The 21,035-nt window shown below is 51.3% G+C and overlaps 1 protein-coding gene across 1 annotated transcript in view; it reads left to right on the plus strand.

The window, feature by feature from the left end:
• The window catches only part of TBX15 (T-box transcription factor 15), a 254,098-nt gene that overhangs the window by 201,087 nt on the left and 31,976 nt on the right, over window positions 1-21,035 (plus strand). The window contains exon 2 of the mRNA XM_073668732.1: window positions 10,056-10,272. Within this exon, the coding sequence (XP_073524833.1) occupies window positions 10,056-10,272 (217 nt within the window). The remainder of the gene's footprint in view (window positions 1-10,055; window positions 10,273-21,035) is intronic.

Raw genomic sequence — 21,035 nt, forward strand, 5'->3', positions numbered from 1 at the left:
TCTCTGGACGAGATTCCTGGTGCCCTCACTGTCTCTGGAGCAGATTCCCCGTGCCCTCACTGTCTCTGGAGCAGATTCCTGGTGCCCTCACTGTCTCTGGAGCAGATTCCTGTTGCCCTCACTGTCTCTGGAGCAGATTCCCGGTGCCCTCACTGTCTCTGGAGCAGATTCCCATTGCCCTCACTGTCTCTGGAGCAGATTCTTGTTGCCCTCACAGTCTCTGGAGCAGATTCCCGGTGCCCTCACTGTCTCTGGAGCAGATTCCCGGTGCCCTCACTGTCTCTGGAGCAGATTCCTGGTGCCCTCACTGTCTCTGGAGCAGATTCCTGGTGCCCTCACTGTCTCTGGAGCAGATTCCCGGAGCCCTCGCTGTCTCTGGAGCAGATTCCCGGTGCCCTCACTGTCTCTGGAGCAGATTCCTGGTGTCCTCACTGTCTCTGGAGCAGATTCCCGGTGCCCTCACTGTCTCTGGAGCAGATTCCTGGTGCCCTCACTGTCTCTGGAGCAGATTCCCGGTGCCCTCACTGTCTCTGGAGCAGATTCCAGGTGCCCTCACTGTCTCTGGAGCAGATTCCTGGTGCCCTCACTGTCTCTGGAGCAGATTTCTGGTGCCCTCACTGTCTCTGGACCAGATTCCTCTTGCCCTCGCTGTCTCTGGAGCAGATTCCCGGAGCCCTCGCTGTCTCTGAAGCAGATTCCCGGTGCTCTCACTGTCTCTGGAGCAGATTCCTGGTGCCCTCACTGTCTCTGGAGCAGATTCCTCTTGCCCTCGCTGTCTCTGGAGCAGATTCCCGGAGCCCTCGCTGTCTCTGGAGCAGATTCCCGGTGCTCTCACTGTCTCTGGAGCAGATTCCTGGTGCCCTCACTGTCTCTGGAGCAGATTCTTCTTGCCCTTGCTGTCTCTGGAGCAGATTCCTCTTGCCCTCGCTGTCTCTGGAGCAGATTCCCGGTGCCCTCACTGTCTCTGGAGCAGATTCCTGGTGTCCTCACTTTCTCTGGAGCAGATTCCCGGTGCCCTCACTGTCTCTGGAGCAGATTCCTGGTGCCCTCACTGTCTCTGGAGCAGATTCCTGGTACCCTCACTGTCTCTGGAGCAGATTCCTGGTGTCCTCACTGTCTCTGGAGTAGATTCCCGGTGCCCTCACTGTCTCTGGAGCAGATTCCTGGTGCCCTCACTGTCTCTGAAGCAGATTCCCGGTGCCCTCACTGTCTCTGGAGCAGATTCCCGGTGCCCTCACTGTCTCTGGAGCAGATTTCTGGTGCCCTCACTGTCTCTGGAGCAGATTCCTCTTGCCCTCGCTGTCTCTGGAGCAGATTCCTCTTGCCCTCGCTGTCTCTGGAGCAGATTCCCGGTGCCCTCACTGTCTCTGGAGCAGATTCCTGGTGTCCTCACTGTCTCTGGAGCAGATTCCTGGTTCCCTCACTGTCTCTGGAGCAGATTCCCGGTGCTCTTACTGTCTCTGGAGCAAATTCCTGGTGCCCTCACTGTCTCTGGAGCAGATTCCTGGTGCCCTCACTGTCTCTGGAGCAGATTTCTGGTTTCCTCACTGTCTCTGGAGCAGATTCCTGGTGCTCTCACTGTCTCTGGAGCAGATTCCCGGTGCCCTCACTGTCTCTGGAGCAGATTCCTGGTGCCCTCACTGTCTCTGGAGCAGATTCCCGGTGCCCTCACTGTCTCTGGAGCAGATTACTTGTGCCTTCACTGTCTCTGGAGCAGATTCCTGGAGCCCTCGCTGTCTCTGGAGCAGATTCCTGGAGCCTTCGCTGTCTCTGGAGCAGATTCCTGGTGCCCTCACTGTCTCTGGAGCAGATTCCCGCAGCCCTCACTGTCTCTGGAGCAGATTCCTCTTGCCCTCGCGGTCTCTGGAGCAGATTCCTGGTGCCCTCGCTGTCTTTGGAGCAGATTCCTCATGTCCTCTCTGTCTCTGGAGCAGATTCCCGGTGCCCTCACTGTCTCTGGAGCAGATTCCCGGTGCCCTCTCTGTCTCTGGAGCAGATTCCCGGTGCTCTCATTGTCTCTGGAGCAGATTCCCGGTGCCCTCACTGTCTCTGGAGCAGATTCCTGGTGTCCTCTCTGTCTCTGGAGCAGATTCCTGGTGCCCTCACTGTCTCTGGAGCAGATTCCTGGTGCCCTGACTGTCTCTGGAGCAGATTCCCGGTGCCCTGACTGTCTCTGGAGCAGATTCCCGGTGCCCTGACTGTCTCTGGAGCAGATTCCCGGTGCCCTCACTGTCTCTGGAGCAAATTCCTCGTGCCCTCACTGTCTCTGGAGCAAATTCCTCGTGCCCTCACTGTCTCTGGAGCAGATTCCCGGAGCCCTCTCTGTCTCTGGAGCAGAGTCCTGGTGCCCTCACTGTCTCTGGAGCAGATTCCCCGTGCCCTCACTGTCTCTGGAGCAGATTCCTCGTGCCCTCACTGTCTCTGGAGCAGATTCCCGGAGCCCTCGCTGTCTCTGGAGCAGATTCCTCGTGTCCTCACTGTCTCTGGAGCAGATTCCCGGAGCCCTCGCTGTCTCTGGAGCAGATTCCTGGTGCCCTCACTGTCTCTGGAGCAGATCCCCGGTGCCCTCACTGTCTCTGGAGCAGATTCCCGGAGCCCTCGCTGTCTCTGGAGCAGATTCCTGGTGCCCTCACTGTCTCTGGAGCAGATTCCCGGTTCCCTCACTGTCTCTGGAGCAGATTCCCGGAGCCCTCACTGTCTCTGGAGCAGATTCCTCGTGTCCTCACTGTCTCTGGAGCAGATTCCCAGAGCCCTCACTGTCTCTGGAGCAGATTCCCGCAGCCCTTGCTGTCTCTGGAGCAGATTACTGGTGCCCTCACTGTCTCTGGAGCAGATTCCCGGTGCCCTCACTGTCTCTGGAGCAGATTCCCGGAGCCCTCGCTGTCTCTGGAGCAGATTCCTGGTGTCCTCACTGTCTCTGGAGCAGATTCACGGAGACCTCACTGTCTCTGGAGCAGATTCCTGGTGCCCTCACTGTCTCTGGAGCAGATTCCCGGAGCCCTCACTGTCTCTGGACCAGATTCCTCTTGCCCTCACTGTCTCTGGAGCAGATTCCCGGTGCCCTCACTGTCTCTGGAGCAGATTCCCGGAGCCCTCGCTGTCTCTGGAGCAGATTCCTGGTGTCCTCACTGTCTCTGGAGCGGATCCCGGAGCCCTCACTGTCTCTGGAGCAGATTCACGGAGCCCTCACTGTCTCTGGAGCAGATTCCCGGAGCCCTCACTGTCTCTGGAGTAGATTCCTCGTGTCCTCGCTGTCTCTGGAGCAGATTCCCGGAGCCCTCACTGTCTCTGGAGCAGATTCCTGGTGCCCTCGCTGTCTCTGGAGCAGATTCCTGGTGCCCTCACTGTCTCTGGAGCAGATTCCCGCAGCCCTTGCTGTCTCTGGAGCAGATTACTGGTGCCCTCACTGTCTCTGGAGCAGATTCCCGGTGCCCTCACTGTCTCTGGAGCAGATTCCCGGAGCCCTCACTGTCTCTGGAGCAGATTCACGGAGCCCTCGCTGTCTCTGGAGCAGATTCCTGGTGCCCTCACTGTCTCTGGAGCAGATTCCCGGTGCCCTCACTGTCTCTGGAGCAGATTCCTCGTGTCCTCGCTGTCTCTGGAGCAGATTCCTGGTGCCCTCACTGTCTCTGGAGCAGATTCCTGGTGCCCTCGCTGTCTCTGGAGCAGATTCCTGGTGCCCTCACTGTCTCTGGAGCAGATTCCCGGTGCCCTCACTGTCTCTGGAGCAGATTCCCGGTGCCCTCACTGTCTCTGGAGCAGATTCCTGGTTCCCTCACTGTCTCTGGAGCAGATTCCTGGTGTCCTCACTGTCTCTGGAGCAGATTCCTGGTGCCCTCACTGTCTCTGGAGCAGATTCCCGGAGCCCTTGCTGTCTCTGGAGCAGATTCCTGGTGCCCTTACTGTCTCTGGAGCAGATTCCTGGTGCCCTCACTGTCTCTGGAGCACATTCCCGGAGCCCTCACTGTCTCTGGAGCAGATTCTTCGTGCCCTCGCTGTCTCTGGAGCAGATTCCTGGTGCCCTCACTGTCTCTGGAGCAGATTCCTGGTGCCCTCTCTGTCTCTGGAGCAGATTCCTGGTGTCCTCTCTGTCTCTGGAGCAGATTCCTGGTGCCCTCACTGTCTCTGGAGCAGATTCCTGGTGCCCTCACTGTCTCTGGAGCAGATTCCTGGTGCCCTGACTGTCTCTGGAGCAGATTCCCGGTGCCCTCACTGTCTCTGGAGCAGATTCCCGGTGCCCTGACTGTCTCTGGAGCAGATTTCCGGTGCCCTGACTGTCTCTGGAGCAGATTCCCGGTGCCCTCACTGTCTCTGGAGCAGATTTCCGGTGCCCTGACTGTCTCTGGAGCAGATTCCCGGTGCCCTCACTGTCTCTGGAGCAGATTCCTGGTGCCCTCACTGTCTCTGGAGCAGATTCCTGGTGCCCTCACTGTCTCTGGAGCAGATTCCCGGAGCCCTCACTGTCTCTGGAGCAGATTCTTCGTGCCCTCGCTGTCTCTGGAGCAGATTCCTGGTGCCCTCACTGTCTCTGGAGCAGATTCCCGGAGCCCTCACTGTCTCTGGAGCAGATTCCCGGAGCCCTCACTGTCTCTGGAGCAGATTCCTGGTGCCCTCGCTGTCTCTGGAGCAGATTCCTGGTGCCCTCACTGTCTCTGGAGCAGATTCCTGGTGCCCTCACTGTCTCTGGAGCAGATTCCCGGTGTCCTCACTGTCTCTGGAGCAGATTCCTGGTTCCCTCACTGTCTCTGGAGCAGATTCCTGGTGTCCTCACTGTCTCTGGAGCAGATTCCCGGAGCCCTTGCTGTCTCTGGAGCAGATTCCTGGTGCCCTTACTGTCTCTGGAGCAGATTCTTGGTGCCCTCACTGTCTCTGGAGCAGATTCCTGGTGCCCTCACTGTCTCTGGAGCACATTCCCGGAGCCCTCACTGTCTCTGGAGCAGATTCTTCGTGCCCTCGCTGTCTCTGGAGCAGATTCCTGGTGCCCTCACTGTCTCTGGAGCAGATTCCTGGTGCCCTCTCTGTCTCTGGAGCAGATTCCTGGTGTCCTCTCTGTCTCTGGAGCAGATTCCTGGTGCCCTCACTGTCTCTGGAGCAGATTCCTGGTGCCCTCACTGTCTCTGGAGCAGATTCCTGGTGCCCTGACTGTCTCTGGAGCAGATTCCCGGTGCCCTCACTGTCTCTGGAGCAGATTCCCGGTGCCCTGACTGTCTCTGGAGCAGATTTCCGGTGCCCTGACTGTCTCTGGAGCAGATTCCCGGTGCCCTCACTGTCTCTGGAGCAGATTCCTGGTGCCCTCACTGTCTCTGGAGCAGATTCCTGGTGCCCTCACTGTCTCTGGAGCAGATTCCCGGAGCCCTCACTGTCTCTGGAGCAGATTCTTCGTGCCCTCGCTGTCTCTGGAGCAGATTCCTGGTGCCCTCACTGTCTCTGGAGCAGATTCCCGGAGCCCTCACTGTCTCTGGAGCAGATTCCTGGAGCCCTCACTGTCTCTGGAGCAGATTCCTGGTGCCCTCGCTGTCTCTGGAGCAGATTCCTGGTGCCCTCGCTGTCTCTGGAGCAGATTCCTGGTGCCCTCACTGTCTCTGGAGCAGATTCCTGGTGCCCTCACTGTCTCTGGAGCAGATTCCCGGTGTCCTCACTGTCTCTGGAGCAGATTCCTGGTTCCCTCACTGTCTCTGGAGCAGATTCCTGGTGTCCTCACTGTCTCTGGAGCAGATTCCTGGTGCCCTCACTGTCTCTGGAGCAGATTCCCGGAGCCCTTGCTGTCTCTGGAGCAGATTCCTGGTGCCCTTACTGTCTCTGGAGCAGATTCTTGGTGCCCTCACTGTCTCTGGAGCAGATTCCTGGTGCCCTCACTGTCTCTGGAGCACATTCCCGGAGCCCTCACTGTCTCTGGAGCAGATTCTTCGTGCCCTCGCTGTCTCTGGAGCAGATTCCTGGTGCCCTCACTGTCTCTGGAGCAGATTCCTGGTGCCCTCTCTGTCTCTGGAGCAGATTCCTGGTGTCCTCTCTGTCTCTGGAGCAGATTCCTGGTGCCCTCACTGTCTCTGGAGCAGATTCCTGGTGCCCTCACTGTCTCTGGAGCAGATTCCTGGTGCCCTGACTGTCTCTGGAGCAGATTCCCGGTGCCCTCACTGTCTCTGGAGCAGATTCCCGGTGCCCTGACTGTCTCTGGAGCAGATTTCCGGTGCCCTGACTGTCTCTGGAGCAGATTCCCGGTGCCCTCACTGTCTCTGGAGCAGATTCCTGGTGCCCTCACTGTCTCTGGAGCAGATTCCTGGTGCCCTCACTGTCTCTGGAGCAGATTCCCGGAGCCCTCACTGTCTCTGGAGCAGATTCTTCGTGCCCTCGCTGTCTCTGGAGCAGATTCCTGGTGCCCTCACTGTCTCTGGAGCAGATTCCCGGAGCCCTCACTGTCTCTGGAGCAGATTCCCGGAGCCCTCACTGTCTCTGGAGCAGATTCCTGGTGCCCTCGCTGTCTCTGGAGCAGATTCCTGGTGCCCTCGCTGTCTCTGAAGCAGATTCCTGGTGCCCTCACTGTCTCTGGAGCAGATTCCCGGAGCCCTCATTGTCTCTGGAGCAGATTCCCGGAGCCCTCACTGTCTCTGGAGCAGATTCCTGGTGCCCTCGCTGTCTCTGGAGCAGATTCCTGGTGCCCTCACTGTCTCTGGAGCAGATTCCTGGTGCCCTCACTGTCTCTGGAGCAGATTCCCGGTGTCCTCACTGTCTCTGGAGCAGATTCCTGGTCCCTTCACTGTCTCTGGAGCAGATTCCTCAGATTTTGTAGTGAGACATAAATCCTCCTGACAGATTTATTCCTGTGTGGAGGGTGGAGGGTGTCAAAGACCCTAATCAGTTTGTGTTCCCAGACCCTTGCATGTTTTTGTGATTTAAAGTTGCCTTTTAATATGACAACTTTCACATTGTTGATGTTGTGTCCTGGACCACAGAAATGTTTGGCCACCGGTACCTCTGTAATCGTGTGGCGATGAGACCTCGCCACACGATTACAGAGGTACCGGTGGCCAAACATTTCTGTGGTCCAGGACACAACATCAACAATGTGAAAGTTGTCATATTGCTCTCAGTTTCTGTCCTGTTTCTCCCACATAGAGACCCCCAGTAGGACACATAGTGCACAGAATTAAGTACACCCCATTGGAAGAAGAACATGGGAATGTCCCGGGAATCTTATATTCCTGCTGTATGATGGGAATCTGTATCCGGTCTTTGGTCTCTACATGGGTGCAGGTTCTGCAGCTCTTCACATTGGGCATTGGACTTCGGATCATGATGGTTCTTACATTTGGAGGTCGCCTCTAGCACAGATAGGGAGGGTCTTTGAATATTGTTTTTAGCCGGTCATCCTTGTGTAGGATGTGGTGACGTTTTTTAGCAGTTTTTCTCAGCACCTCAAGCTGTGGGTTGTAGGTCACCACCAGAGGTACAGTAATTGACTTCTAGGGATCCTCGTGGCTCTAATGATCTGGTCATCAATGGAGGTGGGGTGGAAGCCTTGGTTTAAAAATGGCTTTTTAAGATGGGTTCCCTGTCCGTTGGACTGGAACAGATACGATCGGCACCTTTTATGATCACATTAATAGTGACTGGAGGTTCCCTTTAAGAATCTCCCCTAGTGTAACCTTTCCAACAGCTGAGGGTTTGCTACAGATGCATCCAGTGTAGACAATGGTGACGTGTTGCATACATTGGGGTCACACGTTGGGTGTATACAGCAGGACACGCTCCCCCTGTATACGCTGATCGTGGTGTGAACGTGGCCCTGTGGCGCTGACTGTCGTGTCCTCGGGAGGGAACGCCTGAATATTCATTGCGCTCATCAGTCTGATTGTTTGCAGCGTTTGGCGCTCGGTGCCGCTCACTGACTGCAACCAGATGTGGTGACATCACACAACATTGTATCAGGAAGTATTGTACAAGGGGGAGGAGCTCACACGCTGATGAGACTCCACCCACAATGCCACCGAAAACCGCCAGACAAGGCCCCGGCCCCCGGAGCCTCCATTATGGGATGTGTCAATTATTGATCATTATTAATCCAAAATAATTGGGGTCATCACATAAAAAGGGGCAGAATGACGGTTAACGGGCGGCGCCACTACCAAGAGCAATGAGCGGCCATATAATGTCCTGAGCCCAAGTTACATCACGTCCTACACTCCACTCACCTCCAGAGCTGCAATCACTATTCTGCTGTCACATCATGTCTTATCCTCCAGTCACCTCCAGAGCTGCAGTCACTATTCTGCTGTTACATCACGTCCTACACTCCACTCACCTCCAGAGCTGCAGTCACTATTCTGCTGTCACATCATGTCTTATCCTCCAGTCACCTCCAGAGCTGCAGTCACTATTCTGCTGTCAAATCACGTCCTGCACTCCAGTCACTTCCAGAGCTGCTGTCACTATTCTGCTGTCACATCACGTCCTGCACTCCACTCACCTCCAGAGCTGCGGTCACTATTCTGCTGTCACATCACGTCCTACAGTCCAGTCACCTCCAGAGCTGCAGTCACTATTCTGCTGTTACATCACGTCCTACACTCCACTCACCTCCAGAGCTGCAGTCACTATTCTGCTGTCACATCATGTCTTATCCTCCAGTCACCTCCAGAGCTGCAGTCACTATTCTGCTGTCAAATCACGTCCTGCACTCCAGTCACTTCCAGAGCTGCTGTCACTATTCTGCTGTCACATCACGTCCTGCACTCCACTCACCTCCAGAGCTGCGGTCACTATTCTGCTGTCACATCACGTCCTACAGTCCAGTCACCTCCAGAGCTGCAGTCACTATTCTGCTGTTACATCACGTCCTACACTCCACTCACCTCCAGAGCTGCGGTCACTATTCTGCTGTCAAATCATGTCTTATCCTCCAGTCGCCTCCAGAGCTGCAGTCACTATTCTGCTGTCAAATCACGTCCTGCACTCCAGTCACCTCTAGAGCTGTGGTCACTATTCCCCTGTGACATCATGTCCAACAGTCCAGTCACCTCCAGAGCTGCAGTCACTATTCTGCTGTTACATCATGTCCTGCACTCCAGTCACCTCCAGAGCTGTGGTCACTATTCCCCTGTGACATCATGTCCTACAGTCCAGTCACCTCCAGAGCTGCAGTCACTATTCTGCTGTCACATCACGTACTACACTCCAGTCACCTCCAGAGCGGAGGTCACTATTCTGCTGTTACATTGTGTCTTATCCTCCAGTCACCTCCAGAGCTGCAGTCACTATTCTGCTGTCACATCATGTCTCCAGTCACCTCCAGAGCTGCAGTCACTATTCTGCTGTTACATTATGTCTTATCCTCCAGTCACCTCCAGAGCTGCGGTCACTATTCTACTGTTACAACATGAATTATCCTTCAGTCACCTCCAGAGCTGCAGTCACTATTCTGCTGTTACAACATGTCTTATCCTCCAGTCACTTCCAGAGCTGTGGTTACTATTCTACTGTTACAACATGTCTTATCCTCCAGTCACCTCCAGAACTGTGGTCACTATTCTACTGTTACATGTCTTATCCTCCAGTCACCTTCAGAGCTGCAGTCACTATTCTGCTGTTATATCATGTCTTATCCTTCAGTCACCTCCAGAGCTGCGATCACTGTTCTGCTGTTACATCATGTCTTATACTCCAGTCACCTCCAGAGCTGCGGTCACTATTCTGCTGTTACATCATGTCTTATCCTCCAGTCACCTCCAGAGCTGCGGTCACTATTCTACTGTTACAACATGAATTATCCTTCAGTCACCTCCAGAGCTGCAGTCACTATTCTGCTGTTACAACGTGTCTTATCCTCCAGTCACCTCCAGAGCTGCGATCACTATTGCTCTTGTTACAGCCCCTATAGGACACATCTTCTGTGTGCAGTGCATTATGTCTTTCAGTCCAGAGTTGCCAGATTCCAAGTGACAGAAGAATTATGATTGCAGCTCTGGATGTGGAGTTTCTCGCTGACCTGTGGGTCAGGTAGTAAGATGGCGGTGTTCTGTTCTCACCTTCTCACCTGCGTTTCTGCTTCTTCCTTGCAGATTCTGAGCACAGCACCAGCTCGGATACTGAGGTCCTGGCTGAGAGGACATCCTGCTCCTATGAGACCTGCCCGGATTTGGCTCCTTCTCGAGTCCCCGACCCTCAGCCATTATCTGTGTCTTCTATGGATGAGATCCAGGTGGAGCTACAATGTGCCGACCTGTGGAAGAGGTTCCATGACATCGGGACAGAGATGATCATCACCAAAGCCGGCAGGTGAGCAGGAAGCGGGGGACATTACTGCATATGTGTAAGGACTTCTGTGTGCTGTAGACTCTGCCTGACTACCTGACACCCATGGGTGAAACGTCCGGTCACTGATGAAGAGCGATGCCTCTTCCTGATGGCCCAGGAGCCTAAACTCCGGTCACTGATGAAGAGCGATGCCTCTTCCTGATGACCCAGGAGCCTAAACTCCGGTCACTGCTGAAAAGCGATGCCTCTTCCTGATGGACCAGGAGCCTAAACTCCGGTCACTGATGAAGAGCGATGCATCTTCCTGATGGCCCAGGAGCCTAAACTCCGGTCACTGATGAAGAGCGATGCCTCTTCCTGATGGCCCAGGAGCCTAAACTCCGGTCACTGATGAAGAGCGATACCTCTTCCTAATGGCCCAGGAGCCTAAACTCCGGTCACTGATGAAGAGCGATGCATCTTCCTGATGGCCCAGGAGCCTAAACTCCGGTCACTGATGAAGAGCGATGCATCTTCCTGATGGCCCAGGAGCGTAAACTCCGGTCACTGATGAAGAGCGATGCATCTTCCTGATGGCCCAGCAGCCTAAACTCCGGTCACTGATGAACAGCGATGCCTCTTCCTGATGGCTCAGGAGCCTAAACTCCGGTCACTGATAAAGAGCGATGCCTCTTCCTGATGACCCAGAAGCCTAAACTCCGGTCACTGATGAAGAGCGATGCCTCTTCCTGATGGCCCAGGAGCCTAAACTCCGGTCACTGATGAAGAGTGATGCCTCTTTCTGATGACCCAGCAGCCTAAACTATGGTCACTGATGAAGAGCGATGCATCTTCCTGATGGCCCAGGACCCTAAACTCCGGTCACTGATGAAGAGCGATGCATCTTCCTGATGGCCCAGGAGCCTAAACTCCGGTCACTGATGAACAGCGATGCATCTTCCTGATGGCCCAGCAGCCTAAACATCCGGTCACTGATGAAGAGCGATGCCTCTTCCTGATGACCCAGGATCCTAAACTCCGGTCACTGATGAAGAGCGATGCCTCTTCCTGATGGCCCAGGAGCCTAAACTCCGGTCACTTGTGATCTAGTGCATTAATGCTGCTTCCTGATGTCTCAGTGCTATAATGTCCAGGCCCTGGTGTTCTAGTATAATAATGCTTCTCCATATTGGCCAAGAGTTATAATGTCCTGGCCCTGGTGATTTAGTGGAATAATTCCTCTTCCTGATGGCCTAGAGGTGCATTGTTTTGGCACTTGTGATCTAGTGGGATAATGCCCCTAGCTGAGGTGAAGAGGTGTAATCTCCATTTTCTGGTGAACTAGTAGAATAAAGTCTCTTCCTGATGGCCCAGAGGCATAGTGTCCAGTCACCAGGGATCTAGTAGAATAATACTTCTTCTTGATGGCCCAGAGGCGTAGTGTCCAGTCACCAGGGATCTAGTAGAATAATACTTCTTCTTGATGGCCCAGAGGCATAGTGTCCAGTCACCGGGGATCTAGTAGAATAATACTTCTTGATGGCCCAGAGGCGTAGTGTCCGGTCACTGGGGATCTAGTAGAATAATACTTCTTCTTGATGGCCCAGAGGCATAGTGTCCAGTCACCGGGGATCTAGTAGAATAATACTTCTTGATGGCCCAGAGGCGTAGTGTCCGGTCACTGGGGATCTAGTAGAATAATACTTCTTCTTGATGGCCCAGAGGCATAGTGTCCAGTCACCAGGGATCTAGTAGAATAATACTTCTTGATGGTCCAGAGGCATAGTGTCCGGTCACCAGGGATCTAGCAGAATAATATTTCTTCCTGATGGCCCAGAGGCGTAGTGTCCGGTCACTGGGGATCTAGTAGTTTAATACTTCTTCTTGATGGCCCAGAGGCATAGTGTCCGGTCGCCGGGGATCTAGTAGAATAATACTTCTTCTTGATGGCCCAGAGGCATAGTGTCCAGTCACCGGGGATCTAGTAGAATAATACTTCTTGATGGCCCAGAGGCGTAGTGTCCGGTCACTGGGGATCTAGTAGAATAATACTTCTTCTTGATGGCCCAGAGGCATAGTGTCCAGTCAACAGGGATCTAGTAGAATAATACTTCTTCTTGATGGCCCAGAGGCATAGTGTCCAGTCAACAGGGATCTAGTAGAATAATACTTCTTCTTGATGGCCCAGAGGCATAGTGTCCAGTCACCGGGGATCTAGTAGAATAATACTTCTTGATGGCCCAGAGGCGTAGTGTCCGGTCACTGGGGATCTAGTAGAATAATACTTCTTCTTGATGGCCCAGAGGCATAGTGTCCAGTCACCAGGGATCTAGTAGAATAATACTTCTTGATGGCCCAGAGGCGTAGTGTCCGGTCACTGGGGATCTAGTAGAATAATACTTCTTCTTGATGGCCCAGAGGCATAGTGTCCAGTCACCGGGGATCTAGTAGAATAATACTTCTTGATGGCCCAGAGGCGTAGTGTCCGGTCACTGGGGATCTAGTAGAATAATACTTCTTCTTGATGGCCCAGAGGCATAGTGTCCAGTCAACAGGGATCTAGTAGAATAATACTTCTTCTTGATGGCCCAGAGGCATAGTGTCCAGTCACCAGGGATCTAGTAGAATAATACTTCTTCTTGATGGCCCAGAGGCATAGTGTCCAGTCACCGGGGATCTAGTAGAATAATACTTCTTGATGGCCCAGAGGCGTAGTGTCCGGTCACTGGGGATCTAGTAGAATAATACTTCTTCTTGATGGCCCAGAGGCATAGTGTCCAGTCACCAGGGATCTAGTAGAATAATACTTCTTGATGGCCCAGAGGCATAGTGTCCGGTCACCGGGGATCTAGTAGAATAATACTTCTTCTTGATGGCCCAGAGGCATAGTGTCCAGTCACCGGGGATCTAGTAGAATAATACTTCTTCTTGATGGCCCAAAGGCATAGTGTCCAGTCACCGGGGATCTAGTAGAATAATACTTCTTGATGGCCCAGAGGCGTAGTGTCCGGTCACTGGGGATCTAGTAGAATAATACTTCTTCTTGATGGCCCAGAGGCGTAGTGTCCAGTCAACAGGGATCTAGTAGAATAATACTTCTTCTTGATGGCCCAGAGGCATAGTGTCCAGTCAACAGGGATCTAGTAGAATAATACTTCTTCTTGATGGCCCAGAGGCATAGTGTCCAGTCACCGGGGATCTAGTAGAATAATACTTCTTGATGGCCCAGAGGCGTAGTGTCCGGTCACTGGGGATCTAGTAGAATAATACTTCTTCTTGATGGCCCAGAGGCATAGTGTCCAGTCACCAGGGATCTAGTAGAATAATACTTCTTGATGGCCCAGAGGCGTAGTGTCCGGTCACTGGGGATCTAGTAGAATAATACTTCTTCTTGATGGCCCAGAGGCATAGTGTCCAGTCACCGGGGATCTAGTAGAATAATACTTCTTGATGGCCCAGAGGCGTAGTGTCCGGTCACTGGGGATCTAGTAGAATAATACTTCTTCTTGATGGCCCAGAGGCATAGTGTCCAGTCAACAGGGATCTAGTAGAATAATACTTCTTCTTGATGGCCCAGAGGCATAGTGTCCAGTCACCAGGGATCTAGTAGAATAATACTTCTTCTTGATGGCCCAGAGGCATAGTGTCCAGTCACCGGGGATCTAGTAGAATAATACTTCTTGATGGCCCAGAGGCGTAGTGTCCGGTCACTGGGGATCTAGTAGAATAATACTTCTTCTTGATGGCCCAGAGGCATAGTGTCCAGTCACCGGGGATCTAGTAGAATAATACTTCTTGATGGCCCAGAGGCGTAGTGTCCGGTCACTGGGGATCTAGTAGAATAATACTTCTTCTTGATGGCCCAGAGGCATAGTGTCCAGTCAACAGGGATCTAGTAGAATAATACTTCTTCTTGATGGCCCAGAGGCATAGTGTCCAGTCACCAGGGATCTAGTAGAATAATACTTCTTCTTGATGGCCCAGAGGCATAGTGTCCAGTCACCGGGGATCTAGTAGAATAATACTTCTTGATGGCCCAGAGGCGTAGTGTCCGGTCACTGGGGATCTAGTAGAATAATACTTCTTCTTGATGGCCCAGAGGCATAGTGTCCAGTCACCAGGGATCTAGTAGAATAATACTTCTTGATGGCCCAGAGGCATAGTGTCCGGTCACCGGGGATCTAGTAGAATAATACTTCTTCTTGATGGCCCAGAGGCATAGTGTCCAGTCACCGGGGATCTAGTAGAATAATACTTCTTGATGGCCCAGAGGCGTAGTGTCCGGTCACTGGGGATCTAGTAGAATAATACTTCTTCTTGATGGCCCAGAGGCATAGTGTCCAGTCACCAGGGATCTAGTAGAATAATACTTCTTGATAGTCCAGAGGCATAGTGTCCGGTCACCAGGGATCTAGTAGAATAATATTTCTTCCTGATGGCCCAGAGGCGTAGTGTCCGGTCACTGGGGATCTAGTAGTTTAATACTTCTTCTTGATGGCCCAGAGGCATAGTGTCCGGTCACCGGGGATCTAGTAGAATAATACTTCTTCTTGATGGCCCAGAGGCATAGTGTTCAGTCACCGGGGATCTAGTAGAATAATACTTCTTCTTGATGGCCCAGAGGCATAGTGTTCAGTCACCGGGGATCTAGTAGAATAATACATCTTCTTGATGGCCCAGAGGCATAGTGTCCAGTCACCGGGGATCTAGTAGAATAATACTTCTTGATGGCCAAGAGGCGTAGTGTCCGGTCACTGGGGATCTAGTAGAATAATACTTCTTCTTGATGGCCCAGAGGCATAGTGTCCAGTCACCAGGGATCTAGTAGAATAATACTTCTTGATGGCCCAGAGGCGTAGTGTCCGGTCACCGGGGATCTAGTAGAATAATACTTCTTCTTGATGGCCCAGAGGCATAGTGTCCAGTCACCGGGGATCTAGTAGAATAATACTTCTTGATGGCCCAGAGGCGTAGTGTCCGGTCACTGGGGATCTAGTAGAATAATACTTCTTCTTGATGGCCCAGAGGCATAGTGTCCAGTCACCAGGGATCTAGTAGAATAATACTTCTTGATAGTCCAGAGGCATAGTGTCCGGTCACCAGGGATCTAGTAGAATAATATTTCTTCCTGATGGCCCAGAGGCGTTGTGTCTGGTCACTGGGGATCTAGTAGTTTAATTCTTCTTCTTGATGGCCCAGAGGCGTAGTGTCCGGTCACCGGGGATCTAGTAGAATAATACTTCTTCTTGATGGCCCAGAGGCGTAGTGTCCAGGCCAAGTGATCTAGATGAAGAATGAATCTCACTAATTATCCAGTGGTGGGATCTCCAATCCCTGGTGAACTAGTAGAGTCCTGTCTGTTCCTGATGAGTTGATTGCGTAGTCTCCCTCCTTTGTGAACCTGTGGGGTAATGTCCATTCCTTGTGGTCCAGTGTCATAATAGCTGTTACTGATGATCCAGTGTTGTAAAGTCTAATCTCGGATGCTGCAAATGGCAAGATATTGACTGCAAAGTAGCCACAAAGTGGGACTATCGTCTGCGGGAGTGTTGGGACCATTGTCACTCAAGGGGTCCGGTAGGTGAGTCTGTCACTGTTTGTAGTGGCCCCTCACTTTACCTTGAATAGCAGAATTCTTTGCAGAGCATTTATGATCCAGTAGTATATTATCCATGACTGTGATCTAGTGTAGTCATTTCCATGATTTATGATTCAGTGTAGTAGTAATGACTTGAGGTATATCGACGATGTTTTATTTTTATGGGATGAAGATCAGTCACTTTTTCGTGATTTTTTTTTTCCACTATTCTTAATAAATATATTGGTATGAAGATTACTTACAATATTATTGGCTCTAAGGATCTTCTTGGAGGCTGATGGCACCGTGAGCACGGATATATCCCGTGACAGTACAGCCATAGGTCTCTTTATTGGGAAAGTCACCAACCCTTGAGCCTTAAAAGGGGAGATTCCCACTGGACTGTTCTGATGACGTCTCCTTTCAGAGAGCATGTCACCTTCTCTATCGGAGGTTCTTGGCTAGAGGATATCCAAAAAGTGTCCTAAATAGGGATTATTCCAGGGCCGAGGTGACCAATCATAGAGATCTGCTGACAAGTGGGATGTATTGGCCTTTTGATGCTTGTTCTACAGTGGTCTATGACATTTTACATGAATACTGACCTCTTCTGGGGGCTTGCGAAGATTTAAAATCCGAATTAATGCAACAACCAAGTATTACCTACCGAGGAGGTCCTAACCTGCATCAGAAATGGGGCAGGAGCGAGGCTGCAATTACAAGGTGATTGTGGACATCCTTTCTGTTCCTTCATGCCTAAAACTAAGAATATTCAAGATCCGGTAGATCATAAATGATATACAATGAAGCAATTTATTAACTGCCAATAGAAGCGAGATACTGTATATAGGATGCTAAATGCAGCTGCTGACACTGTATATGGGTGGGCAGCGCAGGAAGCACGCGGGACTTGTAAGCCGCAAAGTACAATTACCACTGGTGGTGATACATCAGATAAACCGATCTCCAGGATATCACTGGCCGCAGATTCTGGGGATTACGAAAAATGAAACTTGGACCTAAATTCGAGAATTTCAATGAAAATTGCTACAAGTAGAAGCTGGGTGGATCCACCGTCAGTGGTCACAGTTCACAGGACTTTTTTCTGGGTGGATCCACCGTCAGTGGTCACAGTTCACAGGACTTTTTTCTGGGTGGATCCACCGTCATTGGTCACAGTTCACAGGACTTTTTTCTGGGTGGATCCACCGTCAGTGGTCACAGTTCACAGGACTTTTTTCTGGGTGGATCCACCGTCAGTGGTCACAGTTCACAGGACTTTTTTCTGGGTGGATCCACCGTCAGTGGTCACAGTTCACAGGACTTTTTTCTGGGTGGATCCACCGTTAGTGGTCACAGTTCACAGGACTTTTTTCTGGGTGGATCCACCGCCAGTGGTCGCAGTTCACACAGGACTTTTTTCATCCTTTTGTGACATTTTGTTTGTGGCGATAACATGCGATGTTCACCGAATTCTAAAGTTAAACATTCAATAAAACAAATATTTTGGAATTACGATAAATAGTTCTTCTGACATCTCGAAAGAAAATGGAGGATCCATATCTGGATCCGGGTCTTTTATTATAGCCATTATATCTAAACAGACTTGTGATCTAGTTGTGTAGAATCCATGACTTGTGATCCACTGGTGTAGTGTGCATGACTTGTGATCTACTGGTGTAGTGTCCATGATTTGTGATCCAGTGGTATAGAATCCATGACTTGTGATCCACTGGTGTAGTCTCCATAACTTGTGATCCAGTGGTGTAGTGTCCATGACTTGTGATCTGGTGGTATAGAATCCATGACTTGTGATCCACTGGTGTAGTCTCCATAACTTGTGATCCACTGGTGTAGTCTCCATAACTTGTGATCCAGTGGTGTAGTGTCCATGACTTGTGATCTGGTGGTATAGAATCCATGACTTGTGATCCACTGGTGAAGTGTCCATAACTTGTGATCCGGTGGTGTAGTGTCCATGATTTGTGATTCAGTGGTATAGAATCCATGACTTGTGATCCAAAAGTGTAGTGTCCAAGACTTGTGATCTGGTGGTATAGAAGCTATGATTTGTTATCCACTGGTGTAGTGTCTATGACTTGTGATCTGGTGGTGTAGAATCCATGACTTGTGATCCAGTGGTATAGAATCCATGATTTGTTATCCACTGGTGTAGTGTCTATGACTTGTGATCTGGTGGTGTAGAATCCATAACTTGTGATCCAGTGGTGTAGTGTCCATGACTTGTGATCTGGTGGTATAGAATCCATGACTTGTGATCCACTGGTGTAGTCTCCATAACTTGTGATCCAGTGGTGTACTGTCCATGACTTGTGATCTGGTGGTATAGAATCCATGACTTGTGATCCTGTGGTATAGTGTCCATGACTTGTGATCCAGTGGTGTAGTGTCCATGACTTGTGATCTGGTGGTATAGAAGCTATGATTTGTTATCCACTGGTGTAGTGTCTATGACTTGTGATCCAGTGGTGGAGAATCGATGATTTGTTATCCACTGGTGTAGTGTCTATGACTTGTGATCTGGTGGTGTAGAATCCATGACTTGTGATCCGGTGGTGTAGAATCCATGATTTGCTATCCACTGGTGTAGTGTCTATGACTTGTGATATAGTGATATAGCGTCCAATACAAGTGATCCAGTGGTGTAGCACCCACGACAAGTGATCCAGTAGCGTAGAATCCATGACTTGTGATCTGGTTGTGTAGCGTCCATGGCTTGTGATCCAGTAATGTTTTGTCTATGACTAGGGATCTAGTGTTTTATATCCATAACATATGACACGGTGGTGAATTATCCATGGCTTGTGATCCAGTAAGCTGGTTTCTATGATCTGTAATTGGTGATCTACTGATTTTGTTTCTATGGTTGGAGATCCACTGGTGTCATTTCCAGGTAATCTGATGATCAGGAGCAGATCAGGACTGGGTGTGACAATAACAGTTTTTATAGATATCAGCTCCCCCCTTCCTTGCAATGTTGGTATGGTCCACAAACGTGATGTGCAATCCTGGGTGGAGGACAGGGACATTCTGTACTTCACCACAGACCTGGTTTTGCCAGGACAGTCTCCTGAATTTCGGGTTGTCGTAGCACCTTGCCGGATAGCAGGCACCTCAGGGACATCCCTGGACATTTTTTCAATCTTGGGGATGAGGCTCAAATGTTCCAAATGTTGCAACGTAAATGTTGGTAGATCCGATGGAAGCGTAAATGTTGGTAGATCCGATAGAAGCTGCAGACACTTCCGAGCTCATAGGAGACGGGCGAGACCTGGAGTCTAAGACTCTACAGGAGAGCTGCGAAGGCGGCGAGGAAGATGTCAGACATCTTGTCATGTGTTTTCTTTAGTGAACATGAAGACTGAAGTCTCCGCGTGTTTACGAGGAGGTGAAGTCGGGGAAGGAATTTTCCCTTAATTTTGGATTTACTATTAATAGACGTGAAGACGAAACAGAAACTCAATCACTCACAAGGGATCGCTGCTCTGAGGACAAATCCTAATAAACTGCGGCAGGAATGTTCTCTGTGAAAGGGAAGGAATAAGCGGCCGCGTCTTCACTGCAGAAGTGATATCCAAGACAATGCTACGAAGCCTCCTCTGCCGCTCGCCGGGCGACGATTTCTTCTGTCAGACATTTCTGATCTTAAATTACTTTTTTTTTGCTAGAAAGATCCCCGAAGTCGCCCCGGCTGATGGTGACTGCTCGCTCCTTGGGCTTCTGGTTTACTAACAGTGCACGCACCACCAGTGATCACTTAGATCTAAGACAATAAACCCAACCGATCATATCTCTACCGGTCATAGCCCTACTGATCCGATACCTACCGATCAGATCCCTGCTGAGCAAACCCTATTGATCCGACCCCTACCGATCAGATCCCTGCTGAGCAAACCCTACTGATCCGATACCTACCGATCAGATCCCTGCTGAGCAAACCCTACTGATCCGACCCCTACCGATCAGATCCCTGCTGAGCAAGCCCTACTGATCCGATACCTACCGATCAGATCCCTGCTGAGCAAACCCTACTGATCCGATACCTACCAATCAGATCCCTGCCGAGCAAACCCTACTGATCCGATACCTACCGATCAGATCCCTGCTGAGCAAACCCTATTGATCCGACCCCTACCGATCAGATCCCTGCTGAGCAAACCCGACTGATCCGACCCCTACCGATCAGATCCCTGCTGAGCAAACCCTACTGATCCGATACCTACCGATCAGATCCCTGCTGAGCAAACCCTACTGATCCGATACCTACTGATCAGATCCCTGCTGAGCAAACCCTACTGATCCGATACCTACCGATCAGATCCCTACTGAGCAAGCCCTACTGATCCGATACCTACCGATCAGATCCCTACTGAGCAAGCCCTACTGATCCGATACCTACCGATCAGATCCCTACTGAGCAAGCCCTACTGATCCGATACCTACCGATCAGATCCCTGCTGAGCAAACCCTACTGATCCAATACCTACCAATCAGATCCCTGCTGAGCAAACCCTACTGATCCGATACCTACCGATCAGATCCCTGCTGAGCAAACCCTACTGATCCGATACCTACCGATCAGATCCCTGCTGAGCAAGCCCTACTGATCCGATACCTACCGATCAGATCCCTGCTGAACAAACCCTACTGATCCGATACCTACCGATCAGATCCCTGCTGAGCAAACCCTACTGATCCGATACCTACCAATCAGATCCCTGCCGAGCAAACCCTACTGATCCGATACCTACCGATCAGATCCCTGCTGAGCAAACCCTATTGATCCGACCCCTACCGATCAGATCCCTGCTGAGCAAACCCTACTGATCCGACCCCTACCGATCAGATCCCTGCTGAGCAAACCCTACTGATCCGATACCTACCGATCAGATCCCTGCTGAGCAAACCCTACTGATCCGATACCTACTGATCAGATCCCTGCTGAGCAAACCCTACTGATCCGATACCTACCGATCAGATCCCTACTGAGCAAGCCCTACTGATCCGATACCTACCGATCAGATCCCTACTGAGCAAGCCCTACTGATCCGATACCTACCGATCAGATCCCTACTGAGCAAGCCCTACTGATCCGATACCTACCGATCAGATCCCTGCTGAGCAAACCCTACTGATCCAATACCTACCAATCAGATCCCTGCTGAGCAAACCCTACTGATCCGATACCTACCGATCAGATCCCTGC

Source organism: Phyllobates terribilis, unplaced genomic scaffold (assembly GCF_046119375.1).
Source record: "Phyllobates terribilis strain yellow unplaced genomic scaffold, ASM4611937v1 Scaffold_2__4_contigs__length_985480577, whole genome shotgun sequence".
Taxonomy (NCBI): Eukaryota; Metazoa; Chordata; class Amphibia; order Anura; family Dendrobatidae; genus Phyllobates; species Phyllobates terribilis.